The 16,777-nt window shown below is 35.6% G+C and overlaps 1 protein-coding gene across 3 annotated transcripts in view; it reads right to left on the bottom strand.

The window, feature by feature from the left end:
• The window catches only part of SLIT2 (slit guidance ligand 2), a 256,368-nt gene that overhangs the window by 96,731 nt on the left and 142,860 nt on the right, over positions 1-16,777 (bottom strand). For all 3 annotated transcript variants that reach the window (XM_062493416.1, XM_062493415.1, XM_062493417.1), the window contains exons 5-6: positions 11,039-11,110; positions 1,043-1,114 (exon numbers count right to left, since the gene is read on the bottom strand). In XM_062493416.1, the coding sequence (XP_062349400.1) occupies positions 1,043-1,114; positions 11,039-11,110 (144 nt within the window). The remainder of the gene's footprint in view (positions 1-1,042; positions 1,115-11,038; positions 11,111-16,777) is intronic.

The following is a 16,777-nucleotide window of genomic DNA, read 5'->3' as shown; positions in this document are numbered from 1 at the left end:
TTTGGCTGACAGTTTCATTCACTCCTAAGTAAAACCAACTAGTGTTAAATAATAAAAAACTTTTACCACCAGCTAGTCACTCTTTGGTTTCTTAGACATGCAGACACTATCTATTTCCAGAGAAGCTCCTGTTCTTCAGAACATTTGAAAAAAAAAAAAACAAACCGAAACCCCAAACACAACAAAACCCATTTCCTCACACTGCTCAAGTTGTGATTTATCAGGTGTGGTTCAAATTAACATGATGCAACTCACTGACACATAAATTCTTTCGCTTCTCTTAATGATGAAAATCCAAATAAAATATGTCATTTTGACTGACAGAGCAAATATTTCAGGAATGTGTCCTTTGCCTCAGATTCTTTTAGAACTAAGGCACTTTGCTCATTACAGTAACTATTCTCAGATGATAATTTTGTTGCCTTTAACCTCACTGATAGCTACTTGAAGAAAGTGAAACAAAAATAAGGATGCAAAGAAGTGTTGCAAAAATAATCTGTGAGACAAAAAAGCTATTTTACCACACATAGAAATCTATTTATAAACATTAAACTTAAAATGTTTTAAAAAGAAGGTATTAACTTCAACATGCTAAACATCTTAACATACAGAGTGTCAAATAGACATAGCATATTTTTCCTTTCACTGAGTCTGAAAGATCAATTTGATGTTGAGTATACAACAAAAGCAACCCTGAAAACGTTCATCACATCAACAGTAATGGATAATTTACAAAATTAATTGGGTTCATTAATACTGCTACGCTCCCCCTTTTTAAAATGGAATATATTATTTTCTTGCTGTATCTGCCAATGGCTTTTTTTATTATGATGATGTTTAATGGCTGTCTTGGAGAGTAAAGGAGTATCCATGCCTCTCCATATCTTCTTACCATTTTATAGCACATCGCCGTGGATTATTTTAAGACATCTTTTCACCAGACCATCCTGACACCAGGCTGCAGCTTGCAGATAAGCTGCTACATTAGTACTCCCCAGACACTGAGCTCTTGCTACAAGTAAGAGATACAAGGAATACTTACAGCACTTCCAGGTCACGCAGAGCCCTAAACGCCCCATCTTCAATACAGCTGATCTGGTTGTAATCCAGTTGCCTGTTAAGCAGATTAGGAAGGCATTTGTAAGGGAGAGGCGCGCTGGCACGGCGAGGTGCAAGGGAAGGCTCCCGAAGGGGTGGCAGAGGCAGGCCATGCCCAAGGAAAGGCTCTGGCCATCGCTGTGCCCGCTCGAGGCTGTCGCACGGCGCTGGCCTGCACGCTGCCACAGAAATCCCTTTTTGTTCTCAACTGTCTGCGCAAAACAGCGGCGCTGGGAAAGCTCCAGTAAATAATAACTGCACCTTATATTAAATGCCAAAGGAATGCAATTTCATTACATCAAGAAAAGCTATCCATTAAAAGCTCTCAGCGTCATCTTGCTGAAACAATTTCATTAAGGTAAAGGACGGTAAATCACTTAATGTCACACGCATCCCCTCGGTGACCTAACAGAATCCATTTATCAGAGCAGCCCAGCTGCATGTTAATTCCAGCCGCCGCGGCGGGGACCAGGGACAGACACCAGTTTTAGGGGTCTCCCTGCGTGTGTGCACGCCTGGAGCAGGTGGGAGCTGTTGCCCCCGGGTATGCAGGGGATTTAGAGTAATTACCTCCTGGAATATGTCTACATGTAGAAATAACAGTGTCCGAGGCATTTACAGACCTGTTTACTTATCTCCTTTAGTTCTGCTTCAAATGAAAGTCGTGTTTCTGCTGTAACCTTCAGTACCTACAGACTTTGTTTTCTATGGACTTTGTGCTGTCTGCAATTCTATGCAGATAGTATGTTGTAATGGAGCACTTCAATTCTAGACATAAAACTCAGCAATACATCCCATACATTATTAATCCTTAAGTATGACGTTATGAAAAATTTAGATTAGTTTCTCTGAAGATGATTATTACCTTTTCAATTCAAAACATTGATACAGCACATATAGCCCAATTAAAAATGTCTGCTTAAATTAACAACCATGCAAATATAAAATCACATTTTCTCTGCTGATAAAAGCGTTCCCTATAAATACTGAAATGTCTCATGCATTTCAGGGCATGACTTGCAAAGCAGAGACAATAAAAAAATCTCACTTTAAAAACTTCTCCGAGCTAGTAGCTTGTCAGATAATATATATGAGTAAATGTGTGTGAACAATACTAAGAAAATGAACAAAATACAAATGAACTCTACCCTTCTGTCTTCAATTATATATTAGCTAGCAGGGCTAATGACACTTTTACTAAAGCATTTTCTGTGATTCTTCTGAATCTATGATAACATTTTACTTTATTAATAAATCATCACACTCACTGCTGAATGTAATGCACCAACTTATATGAAGTTCTTCTAGTTTCATCTGAATTACTACAAGAGAATAAAATATTATCATAATTGCAACAATGCCTGTGTTTCTCTGTATTGAAAGCTAAATGCAAACTCTAAGTTGCTGAATATGATCTTTAATAATTTTGGTGCAATGTTACACCACCAGTATTGCAATGTTGGAATATTTAGGTCTACTTTCTAAGGTTCCTTCAATTTTTAGTAATGAATTTCACTTAACAATTAAGCTAATAGCCTTTTTATCTTAAAGAGGTAAAATATATACACAGTACAATTCTCTAACCTCTCAAACAATTTATCAAAGCTATTTAAATTACTACAATAGCATGAAATGTTACCCTTGACACAATACAAAAGAGAAATTGTTTCCAGACAAATTGGAAAAATCTTTTAATGCCATCAAATTTGCCTAATGCAGTCTGCAGGTTAATCTGTAAAAGGGTGAGCTGTATGTTTGCCCATATCTTATTATCCTTAGCTGTCAATGTATAAAACAGTGCTGACACAGCTTCTTCTAAATCATCTGTATTATACACAAAGGAAAATCTTTTAAAGCAGAGAAAGCACTTGAGCAAATCTTGTCCTACACAAACTGAAAGGCAGATTTCTTCCACTAGACTGGCAGCAGTGGTGATCCTGAAAACTTTTGGACTTCTTCCTCTAATGAGTCACCATGATCACCACCTTAGTGAAGGGTGAGTTGTTTCCATTTAAGCCTTCTTACCAGAAAGATTACTCTGTTTGCACTGAACTAACAAATTTGTTTCAGTTTAAGGAAGCAAAGTTTGTGGATGGGAGAAGTAAAATATTCCCTAGTTTTAGAAATTACTGTCTTTGAAAGATGCTACATCTTTATGTTTTAAATGATCTTCTATCAGATACAACCATGATAATAAATGCTTACACACACACCATGAATAACAATTGATGTGATATATATATATATGTATATCTCCATATTTGGTTTTTTTTAGCTATGAAAGGGACATGACTTTGAAGACTGTGTGACTGGCTTGAATGGCAATTTATGGCAAAAGTAAAGGTTAAGGATACCTACACTGCATATAGGACCCAAACAGAAAGTTAGACAATATTTCACAACCAGCGTAACATTAACTTATGATGTCTTTTTAACAGATACATTGAAGTAATACAATTGTGTTTTTTGATGGTTCTCAATAGGAAAAAAAACCAACTGGTTCTCAATAGGAAATGTGCATGAGACTATGTCTTAAGGCACAAGCAAAAACACTAGAAATTAAAAAGTATGTATTTATCTAATTTTATGTTACATTGTTTAAGCATGACTTTAAAGAACACACATAAAAATTCACCAATACCATAATGAAACCTTTCTCACCCCTAAGCTATCGACTATACCAATAACCCTAATTTCATCTTAGAAAGCTTTTTTCCCCCTAAGAGCTTTTCTTCTTTTCAAATTATTAGAACACTCTGAGAACCAAAGCTGACCAGACATGGACCAGCCAGTCTGGCCAATTCTCATCCTTTTCCTATTCCCAGTTTGTCTTTATCATCTTTCTGCCTGCTCCATCTCCATTTTGGGTCTTTTCTATTTGGGATCTCTCCATGCTTTTGTAAAGTTGCTGTTCTTTTCTGCCTCCAACATTCACAAAGCTGCAGCAGTGCCATTCCTGTGAATCCCATAAAATACCAAACAACAGTTGTCATATTCAAAAATTTTTCCATCACCACAGAGAATTAACTGGATTTTACACCTGTGTCTGCAACATTACCTAGGTATTTTGTATATTAAATAATCAAACTGAATTAATTTATTGCTACTTAAAATGTCAATTTTTGTGTAAGTTTAGCGATAAGAACTAGTAAGAATAAAAAGCATTCAAATAATAATACGCCTACTTTAAAATATTTTAATTTATTGCTTTTGCAGATACATCTTATGTTGTAGAAACATGTTGCTAACTCATATTTTCTTCCTTTCTGGCATATGTTGTCTATCTGATAATGAAAAATAAATATCTTAAAATAAACTTTGTTATCCCACAAGAAGTACATTTAATTAATAACAGAAGATGTTGCATACATTTAAAAACCTTCTACCCTCATCCAGGAAAAGTCTGTCATCTGTCTCTTGACAGAGAAAACCTCCTTTACTCATTCCTAGAAAGTAGAAAATTGGAATAATTCAAACACTTGTCTGCTTTACTCTCTTGTTTTCACAGTTTGAGGACACTTTGTGGTCCTGTGTGAGAGCGACTTTTTTCAACAGAACTGAGATGTGTATCATATTTCTTACTTCTCAATTTCAATTTCAAGACAAATCAATAATTTCAGAGGAATTAGTTAAAATGACGTAAAAAAAATCATGCTAGAATTTATTCTGGTTTTATCAAATGTCAAAGAACTGTTTGTTTCCCATTGCCATGTCTATTAATATTTACATCCAAGTAACGCGTACTTGCTGAACAAACTAGAAGTTTTAGAAAATAATAGATTTGTAGTTCAATTGCTCAATCCTCTAAAAATTCTCTAGCACTCTACTTGGTTAATCCCAGAATTATCTTACAGCAAAAAAATACTAAAAATAAAAAGTAAAAATGAAACAGAAGAATGTCATCAAAAGGAGGATGTATACAAAATGAAAAATCTATGTTATGTGATTCAAAGATATTATCACATTAATAACAAATAACTTTTTTAAAGAAAACAAAACATTAAAAATAGTATTGAAATGCTATTTATTTTAACTATCAGTAAGAACAAGCTGGTTTTTTTTTTCCCAAAGGTCAAAGGGTCTGCTTGGCAACAAGAGGTTTAGGAGGCACTAGAAAACTGTAACTATTCTTTCCTTCATGGCTTCAGAGTTATTTTTATTGTAATAAAAGTCTTAAGTATATGCAGAATATAATTCACTACACCTTGTGAAAATCCTTCTCTATGTAAACTCAAAATGAAGGTGGCTAAACAGACTAGCAGTCCAATTGAGATTCCCATAAGGACAAGCATGAAAAATATTGAATTCTATATTCTTTAAGCATATCTGTTGAGGGTTGGTTCTCTCCCTTTTCCCTCTGTGGAATTTTCCCCATTGTCATGCTGTTGACTGGGCCCTGGTGACAAGGGGGAGGGGAGAGAAGAGGGAAACCCCTCGATATCCAAACATCCAGAAGAGCAGACAGAAGGCTCTGGCTCTCCCCATTTTTTTCCCCCGCGGAGTTCGGAGGAGAAGGACGATCGCTGCCTGTGTCCCATTCCTGCCATCCCAGTGTCGGGAGCCATCCTCACTGCTGTCGGACCCTGCCCTGCTGCCTTCTCGCTGTAACCTGCCACCATCCAGCACTCTGCTGAGCACCAGGACCCACACCGTGAGCGGAGAGCTCTCTCTCCATCTCTCTCTTCCCCTGGGACAGCTCTGCCATCACCCCCAGCCCTCCTGCGGCTCTGCGGGACCCGCCCGCCCCCAGCACCGGGAACTGCAGCTCAGGGAAAAGGTGCCTGCAGCCAAAAAACACTGGGACTGAGTTACTGTTCTGTTTGTGGGTAATTTCATAGCTGTTGTTGTTCTTGTTTGTCTTGTTAAATATACTAGTAAAGAACTGTTATTCCTACCTCCACATGTTTGCCTGAGAGCTCCCTTAATTCCAAAATCATAATAATCTGTAGGAAGGAAGGATCACATTTTTCATTTCAAAGGGAGGCTTCTGTCTTTCTTAGCAAATACCTGTCTTTCAAACTAGGACAATATCTTAGACAAGCAATGCATGTGGAACAGCACTTGCAGAGATGAATAGACAACTATACTTCCAGTTGCAGTGGAATTTTATGCAGGATCTGAGAAGAAATAAGTAATGAGAACATCTTCAGCAGGAATCTCTTTTTCAACTGCTAATAATTGAAATTTTTAGAAGTCCAATCTTTCTCAAAAAAAGATTAACACAAAATTCATTTATGTCGTTAGTGGCAGCTTTAAATCTTTCACAATCAGCATAAGAGGCATAGGGGCAACAACAAGTAATATTAATCAAAGTTTTGGACAAAGCTTAGTATAATGGGAAGGACTTAGATTGGACACTGGTGACTGCCTCTCTCTTCACTAATCCTTCATTTTCCCAGGCAATTTAATGTGTGAAGCTACATTGCTCTGCAGCCTTTATCCCTGGCATGATAGCTACAGTCTCCCCAACTTGCTGGGAAAAAATGGAACCAAATGAACACAAAGAAGAGAGTAGCTGAAAGAAAGAGCATGACAACAAAAACAAGGCACAAGATTCTTGCACAAGGTATGGGGAAAATGTTCTCTAATGTTTTTTGTAACATTTGAGATTGCATATATTTAGCACCACACTTCCATGTTAGTGGTATATTCCTTTCCATCTTCTGCCAAGTATTGATTACACAGAGAAAGAGAAAATTGGAATCTTATAAAATTTTACAAACTTGAAATGGAAAAGTCTTAAGGCCAAAACCTACTAAAAGGGAGAGAACAGCACTATTGTTCTTTCAGTGGTGCCTTACATTTGTAAGTAACTCAGTTATTTTTCTTCCCAATTCAACCAACTTCAAAAACAGCCCCATTAAAGCTTACAATTTGGGCACCTAAAGCATTTTCTTAACATCTTGAATACGAACAAAATTCCTGAGATTGGAAGAATTTAAAGAATCTTTGACATCCAGTATGAGTAGTATATCACTAGGGAACATTATAAAACATTCATTAGCAAGTATATTAAAAAAAATCTGTGTTTAGATTTTTATATTATAAAAAAATCACATTTATATGATAATTTCTGTTTATTTTTTTAAAAAGTGGGTGCCACTATGATCTCTGAAGAATCTAATGTCTTGGTGAATACTTTTCTCCCTGAAAAATTAGCAAATTAGTGGTAACTTTCAGAATTATATTTCCAGAATTTCACTCTAATTCTCTCAAGAATAGTGTATACAGTGTATTACTCTTTAAGTCATTCCTTGAATAGAAAAATTGAGACTTTGACACACTGTAGCTATTTTGCTTTTCTATATTTGAGCTGCCAGAATACTGGATACTGGGTTTCTAGTCTGGAGAACTACTACAACATAAGCTTCCCTCATTTTTTGCCACTTTTACTGAAGAACTTACTAGGTTACAAACAGCTGGGCTATGGGCTACATTGGTGAGAGTGAAGCCAGGGACACTGACATTTTTGAGATGACTTCTGAGTTTGTGAGACGACACCTGGTGTTGGCCTCCCCAGCAGAAGACAGAGTCCAAACAGAGCCACCAAAATGAGAGGGTTGAAGCAGGTGACATTTGGAGATGGTCTGCAAGAACTGCATTTGTTTGGCCTTCAGAGAGAGGGGAAATGAAGGGAAATCTTATTGCTGCCTACAACTGCTTCAAGTGAGGGTACAGAGAGAGCCAAACTCCTCTCAGTTAAAAGATGAAAGGCATAACAAACTGGAAACTGGCTAATTCCAATTACATGTAAATTACATTTGTGAGTACTGAATGTTTCTTATGGTTTATTATTTTTACTACAAGGGTGTGGCAGGTTGCCCATGTTGTTGATTCTCATAATGTCTTGCCCATTTTGCTTTTACCTTCCACAGAATCTATACGGTGAGCGCTATTAAGATGTCCAGAAGGAAAACACCATGGATGAATTTTATGGAAACTAGACAGCTTCTTCTGAGAAACTTCAAGAGATTCTAGAGCTAACACACTGCAGAAGGTTATAGTGGTACTATCAAGCTTATAGGAAGCAGTTTCCTTCAGATTATCTGGAATGAGTTAACACCTCATTCCATTTGCTCTGCAAAGATTAAGAAGTATACAACAAGATATTTTCCAAAATATTCCAACTTCTGATTCAGGAAGGTATTTGGTGGAAATGAGAGAATGGTGAGTCTCCATTCAGGAACACAAAATATTTTATCAGGTCAAATTCTGTGAAATTTGTTAACCACTTTTAAAACAGCTTAATAGAGCTACTGCGCTGGATGGTTATCAATCAGCCCATGCTTAAAAGAAGGCTCAGTAATTTAAACTGAAACTGATCTAATTAATGCTGTTACACAATTTTTAAAACTATATATATATTACAATATGCTCTAATACAGATTTCTTTTTTCTTTGTACCTTCACCTACCTCACAGGTGAGTTTGGAAGACATGTATCTTTAACACTATGCTCACCTACTGTGTGATTTCTAGAACAAATGTCCAAAACTAGAACAAATATGGGATTCTGTTTATGGCAATTCTTAGTGAGGAAATACAAGTATTTGGTTCCTGGATCTTATGTCAATCACCTTCATAGACTCATAGAATCATTTAGGTTGGAAAAGACCCCTAAGATCATGGAGTTCATCTGTAAACCCAACACAGCCAAATCCACTGCTCAATCAGGTCTCCTAGTGCCACAACTACACATTTTTGAATACTTCCAGTTTATGGTGACTCAATCTCTTTCCCCAGCCACCTGTTTCAAAGCTAAAAAAAATTTTTGGAGAAGAAATTTTTCCTCCTATCCAATCTAAACTTCCCCTGGTGCCACTCTAGAGCACTTCCTCATATTCTCTCACTCATTACTTTGGAAAGAGACTGACACACAATTGTCTGCAACCTCCTGACAGAGTTCAATTTCTGTTTAAATAGTGATACCTTCTATACCTATCACTTATCAACTGCCTCCTTAATTTTCTTGAACAATGAAGTACAACTTGTAAAATTCTTGCTATACCTTTCTTCTCTAAGTAATGGCCAAGGCTAGATGGAAGGCTGGGATTTATCTCTCCTCACCAAAGATTCTGGAAAGGCACAACGATAGTTACACAAATGCTGTGCTAGAATCCTCCCAGTTCACCCCATGAACTCACTGGTCATTCTGCAGAGTGATTTTAGAGGGATCATGAAGTTTTCAGATTAGGGGTTTGATGGCTTTTTTTTCCTTTTTATTTTCTTTTTTTTTTTTTGGCAACTTATGAGGCGATATCTGTAATATTTATCCTATCACAATAAAAAATAGGTTTATGATTTTTTTTTTTTAATTATCTCCTGGGAAGAGAAATGCTTTAAAGGGCAGATCTATTGTTTTATGCAAGTTTCAGACATGAGTCAGGATCCTTAGCTTAAAAATTCACACTAAGAGAAAAACAGTATCTCAGATAAAGATTAGCATCCTAATGCAGTTTTTAAATGGAACTTTCTTACAAGATATAAGTTCACCTGTATTCTAAGCTACTGCTTTGCCACTAGAAAATTTCCAACGATGCTGCTGTTTTTACTTCCAAAGCATCTTTCTGTGGCTGCATAAATGTTCAGATACAAAAGATCATACAGAAAAATGCAGGCTTCTTGTAGCCAAACCTCTTTTTGACCATGCATAGTGATGGGACTAGTTCTATATAAAATCTCATAAACTGTCAATTAAACAAAGTAACAAAGCTGCTTTGAGAATCATAAGAACTTGTATGTTTTGGAACACAATGGAGTTGAACATAATGATTTTTTCCACTGAGGTATAATAGAATTTCGCTGCCAGGAAGAACTGTAGTAGGCCAAATTCTTGGGCATTCTGATAAATCTTCAAAAAAACCATTTTCCTCACCAATCTGTGTGCAGTGATGCAGGCAGCAGAATGGATTCCAACACAGGCAGACAGAAAAGTGAAGGGCTTCCTATCCCATCCTCTCCTACTGAGGACACATCACAACCACCCCTTCACAATCACAGAGCACTTCTGTTTTCAAAGCAGTACAAGTAGTAAGTTTGTCTTTCTATTTTAGCACTGGCAACTTCAATTAATAAAAATTATTTCAGCAGGAATTGCATGAAAGCCTCCTCTAACCTAATATTTTCCTATATTTATTGATGCTACATAAGATGGCAATCACATTTTTTGACAGTTGCATCATGCTGGAAGCTCCACAGTCTTTCTGAAACCCACTACTGTATGCCTTCTGTCTTTTTTGGTTGTTTATAAGAGATGGGGTTATAGCTTTTGAAAGCATAACCTATTGTTTCCTACAATAGAAGTTCATCACAGTCTTCAGTTTGTTTAGCTTGTTCAATCCACTAAAATGACTTGCCACTCAGAACAGAAAGTCAAAAAGTCACTGCTTTGCTTTGTCTTGAAACTCACATATTTCCACATTTAGAAACCATAAGAATTCAAAATCTGCCCATGAACTCCAAAGTCACTATCTCCAGGAAAGTATCTTTCTTTCAGAAAAGACAGCAGAAAAAAACTGAGCAATGAGAATAGTCACACAAGTATAAAAACATACGTTAGCAAAACTAGATAACAGCATGATTTTTCTTTCTTTTATGCAAGCAAACAAAAGGCAAGCTTTTAAAACCAAGGCAAAATTATTTTTTCCACATGAAACCATAAAATGTTTCAAATTGCCTGACGTTCAAATATGAAACTCAGGTTTTACAAACTAATAGTTATAATGCCATGATTTCTTCAACTCTATTTCAATGTTTTACATTTTTATAAGGCAATTTGAGGATGTTTAAGATATGTTACAGTACTTGAATGATAAATACCAGTTTTGTGAAGATATTCCTTAAGTTGTGACAGTTCTTAGAAAAGATATCTGATACAAAAAAAGAGCACTGTACCAACAAAGCATTAGCATCCAAATATATGGAAGGAAGAAAATACTTACAGATTTTTTATGTCTACTGCTCCTCGGAATGCCTTCCTTGGTATTGCTTGAATCTGATTTTCACTAAGATCACTAAAAAAAATAAAAGTAAAATGTAAAAATTATATATATATATTAAGTTTTGTGTATAACAAAAAAAACAATTGGCCATTATCTTTTAGACAATATTTCCAATGAAGCTTATTTTATTACACTAACTGATTTGAAACTGAAGAAAAGAAGTAGCAATAATAGTCAAAATAGTTTATGTGTCACACTAAGTAGTTCCTTTAGAAAATAGCAACATAGATGCCAAAAAAAAAAGAAAATAAAAAGCAGAGAAAGCAGTTTTCGCTTTTCAACCATTCTAAATCCATATTTGATAGTATGGATCAGCTTTACATAAGGAAGACTGAAATCCAGCAAAAAGAACAAAGAGTGAGATATTGAGAAACAACAATGAAGCTGTGTAATATCTGAGAGCAATATGTTTCTGACTTTTGTTTCAGCATCAGGCACCATATATTTAAAAGAAGCAATTAAAGTACATTCTGCAGCAGATATCTAATTTTCCTCCCCAAAATCCCTGTACGATCAGCTGTACCAGGCTATCTGAAATTATTATCTTTTACAAAAGAGAAATATTATTAAAATGCTTTTAAAATTAGTGGGTTTTTTGCTATCTGCATGTAGAAACAGCCTTTTATTTTTTTTTTTCTGAAATCCAGACACATTTTTGTCCTTCACAGGTCAATATTGGAAATAAAATCTAGAGAACTGAATATAGTAGCAGAGGGGACAGAGAATATAAAAAAGAAAATACCAAAATCAAACTAGTATCCAGACTTTCCATTTATACTATGCACTAATAACAATGTTGTACTACAATAAAAGATAACCAATACATTAAAGTCTTTATTGCTGTATCTATGTCACATGCAGGTTTGAGGTTTCACCTCCAACAACAGTTTGCTGTCCTGGACCAAATACACCTATAACACATGGCACATGAATGCCTGAAGTCTTGCAAGGGGCCCTATCTACCTTGATGCATTAAAATTATGAAATCAGGTCTTCTCTTGGAAGCCTCCCAAGATGCACCTATCTATACACAATAAAGGGAACACAATTACATGAAGAAGCTTTCTTGAGCATCTGAATAAAAATGTACAAACAAATCAGATGCCTACAGGTGCTTTTACAGAGGGATCTAAAGTCCATTTGTACAGCAGTTTTCTTGTGGTTAACTAGATTTCATTATGCTAAAACCAATCCAGGATCTTCAGTCTAAAAGCATACCACATGCAATCCAGCTCCTAACAGAAGTAAAGTTCTTCTGTCTTGAGCTTTAGAGACATATTTAGAGGCCCTTTTTCATAGAAGCCCTTTTTCAGAGAGAATTTTTAGAGAAACATTGCAAAACTGTGCATAGAAATAAGAGATCTAGCTCAGAGTAAGTGAACAAGCAAGAATAATTTAGTTGATTAGACATAAAAAGTCATGCTTTTGATAAATACGTTCTCTAAAATGCAATCTAGCATGAGGTCATATTTCCAGTTCTGAGCAATCAGTCCTGAAGATCCCTTTTAGATTTAGGAACTTGCAAAAAAAAATTTGAGGACTTTATAAAACCCCATGCTGCCCAAGTTTAACAAAATTTATATTAATGTAATTATTTTGAAAAGAATTCCACATACATTGACAGCAATTTTGTTTTATCCAATTCATTGTTAATTTATAGAAAATCATTTTCTATTTACCAAATCTTTCATAGTTCATGCACCTAATTGCACTGCAATATCTTGCAAAGTATACTTAAAACTAGACCAAATTTTAGTATTATTAATTGTGTGTGAAAAAAAGAGAATTTGTGAGCTGTGATTTAATTTTCAAGCCACCTAGGTAATCTTGAAATGGGATATGACTGCACTGCTCTGACAATAAATTCAGTGGCAATGAATGAAAAAGCAGCCTTCAGCATTTGTTATGGTAACATGATTTAACAGCCTGCTTCCCTGGAAAAAATTCCCTTATAAGCATAAAACGCAAATATCTATATTTACACTTCTGTTTAATTGACTAATACATTTTACCTCTATAAAAATTGTGTGTGAAGTGGGTAAGCTAGCAGTAGTGATTTGTATCATGATCAATGATTAGTTTATAACACAGATATATGTATGTATCTATGTAAGCCACTGCTGTACTCATAAATATATACGACAGGAGATAATGGGTAACGGTGCATTAAGCTTTTCATGGCATTTGATAGAGAATCATCACTCACCATTTTATGTAATTTTAAAAAGAGAAAGATGAGCAATATTGAGGCCAAATGTAAATTATTTTTAAAATCTAATGGAAATTTCCAGTGGTCAAAAATCTTTGTATCCCTGGGAGATTTTGGCACAAGGGAAGGGCTTATAAGTGACGGGTACTATGCCTCAATAGACAATCCACTGAGGATGTCTGTGTGCACAGGTATGTCTGTGTGTATGCAAATGCAAACGACAGCAGACTAACTAATTGCACGCTAGATTTACTGCCCAGTCATCACCACTTCCATATAGCACAAGCTCAAGTAGACTGAAGTATAGTGTTCCCTGGTAATTTTAGCTCATTTCAAATGTACACTACTTGACTGCAAAGGTCCCCAACCTTGCTGAGCAAGGCATTGTTTAAAGCATACATTTAAACATAGGGAGCTAAGTAAGATTGGCAAATGTTTTCCAAAAATATTTTTTTGCAATGCATTAGCTGGTTTGGGAAGATTGGACCTGTTTCTGTAACAAAAGCATAAATTCATTTCTATACTGCTGAATTCTACTTCTTATAAAAAGTACGATTTTCCTTATAGCAGGAAAAAATTTAGGAATTATTTATTCATTGCTTCAAGTTTTCATCTGCTCGGTGTAAAAAGGTTTCCTTATAAAAACCTTTAGAGGCTTAAACAAACATTCAACTTTTTCTTCTTGCATAAATTATACCTACATTTCACAACTCAGAAGCTGTGTGTGGTCTATCTATTGATCTTTGGACCCATTCCACCGCAATTCTTAGACTGCTCAAAAAAAAGGTCACAAGAAGCACAAGGTGCATTGTGACTTTCAAGGGAAATGGGGCAAAAAAATCTATTTTGTAGATAAAACCAGGCAATTTTGCACGCCATTACATTGCATTGACTTGACTTTGCAACTAATATTCTGTAGTGAAGAAAGGTGCAAAACTCCTTTTTAGCCTGATGGTCACTGTATTGCTGCACTTATAACTATTGTCATCTTCCATTTCAAAATTAGGCAGCCTTTGAATAGAGGTTCTATGATGGCAATTGATCCCCCTAAAATGAAAGAATGTCTAAGCATTTCAATAATATTTAAGCCGAGACACAACAAAGCATCCTACTTTTATAAGAAGAGATCTGTATTTTTTTAAAAGAAGGCATTAACCTGCTTCACGTTAGAAAGTAGCAATCTGACCAAGATATTTTCATTGGAACAAATTATTCTCCACCAATATTACAGCCCAAGACCTTACATTAAAATCCAGAATACCACTGGAACAGCAGAAATTGATTAAAATATACAGCCAGAGTGAAAAAGCCAAGGCTATGTGAGAATTTCTTTCTTTAAACAGAGTACAATGACCTAGTGGGATGTTTTGACAAATTCATCTTTATGCAGATTTTAGCTGTCATAGAGGCCTCTTTAAACTAAATTTTTCTTGACTCTATTATATAATTCATAGAAAGATATGCTCCAAATATTAAGTCTGAAGGGGAGTACCTTAGACATCAACCTTTCAAGAAAAATCCTTAGTGCAACTTTTTGGACTTCATTTATGTCATTTAGTGGTGGGCAGAGCACCATCATTCCTTGTCCTCCACCTCTCCTCCTTGCTCCAGCATCACCAAACCTGTGCTCAGGGCCTTCAGTTCTCTCTGAATATGAGATGTTCTGAAGGACAACTCTCAGGTTTTTTTCCTCAAGTTAACAGGTAGTACAGGGGTTAAACAGCAGATTGGCACCAAAAGACACCTGGGTGAATTAGACTGGCAGCAGCTGACAGAGACTTTTTAGAGGAAGCACAAATGAGCATTGCTGCCTCTGTAGGAGCACAAACCAGCCTGGGTGAAGTGGATTGTTTCAGTTAAGTTTAAGATGTATGTATGTCAAACATTCTTCTGAGTTGTAATATTCTGGCTACAACCCCATTCTCTGAAATGTAAAAACAGAAAATCAAATCCATTTAGAAAACAAAGCTGAATCCCACTGTAAGTGAAGATAGAGAGTGGAGAATGCACAAAGATTTCTGATTTTTTGCCCAACTACAGCAAGGTTTTGAAAAACTTGCATGCTATTTTTTTCTCTCTTTGAAGCTCAGGTGTGTTTCTAAATCAAAGACTAAATATTCTGCACCTAAATAATTCCTATCTATAATTAACATAGTCTATCCAAGTATTCAAACTCATCAATAAAAACAACTATATATTGAGAACAACTATAGATTCGCTAAGATTCGTGATTAAGTAAATTCTGCAATTACCATGCTTATGTAAAATATAATTTATTTTTAAATGAACTGGATAAAGGCAACTTACATGCAATGGATTCTGATAAGCACACGCACCTCATCTTTTAAACTGATTTCCAAAGATTAAAGATTTAATTTGGATATTCTGACAAAGCAACTTAACTTGTCTAATTTGAAATGATGCCTAAAAGAATGTAGATTTCTGCATTTCACAAACCGATGAATGAGGAAAAAAGTCAGTAACAAAAACAACATCATCAAAAAGAAGCCCAAACACGTCTGCCCCACCCTTCTACCCCCAACAGCTTCATTTTGTGTATGCAGACGCTTTTTCTCCAAGAATACATTGGTAATGACAATGAACTAAGCTTGTGGAAATAGCAGGAAGACCTTGCCAAAACCCTTGTTACTACTGAATCCTTGCTAAGAATAGGATGGAAATGGTACTGTTATGTTTATAATATTTACTGGTTAGTAGATAGAGGTGTATCAGGGAAAAAAACCTCACATCTTAGAGTCCTGTGAACATTTGAAATTCATACCAATACAAGATACTAACCTGTTCTCAGAAAAAAAAACTTGAAGACTTATATACAGCATTGCTTTCTTATCTGAAGATAAAACCCTGAGATAACCTGAAATTAATGATCCTGATGGAATGTTTCAGCTCTTAAAAATGCAAACAGTACTGCATTGCAGTTATTTTATTACTTACCATGTATGCTTCTCAGCTGAATACCCTATATATCCTTAAAAAAGAGTGCTCAATCTTTAATTACACAAATTGAAACATCACATAAGATATCAATATCATAAACTGCTAAGGCTGTATAACACTTTTCTTGTGTGGCTAAAGCATTGTTCATTCTGAAACACTAAATCTTTTGAAGACGGCAAACCTGCTTGTAAATTTAATTACTTGTAATTTTATTTTTCTCTATGGTTTAACCTCCCTCTGCATCTGACCAGTGATATCATAAATCTATACTGCCATTCTGTACTTTGCAAAATACTGAGTACTGGGAATGAGTAACGTGTCCTGACTTTTAAAGGAAAAGGCAGAAAGACTCAGCCCAACTAAGTACTGAATGTTTACAAGTTTATTTGTGCCAGTTTACAAAAACATCTCAGAAAGTGCTATTTCATGACTGGCATCCTGTTAGTGACATATATGGCATCCATATTAGTGACATAAATGAAGTAAGCCTTGCTAAGTACTTACTCTCTTAC

This window comes from Cinclus cinclus, chromosome 5, assembly GCF_963662255.1.
Source record: "Cinclus cinclus chromosome 5, bCinCin1.1, whole genome shotgun sequence".
Classification (NCBI taxonomy): domain Eukaryota; kingdom Metazoa; phylum Chordata; class Aves; order Passeriformes; family Cinclidae; genus Cinclus; species Cinclus cinclus.
Note: the sequence above shows the minus strand (reverse complement) of the source record. Positions and strands in the feature narration are given on the sequence as shown.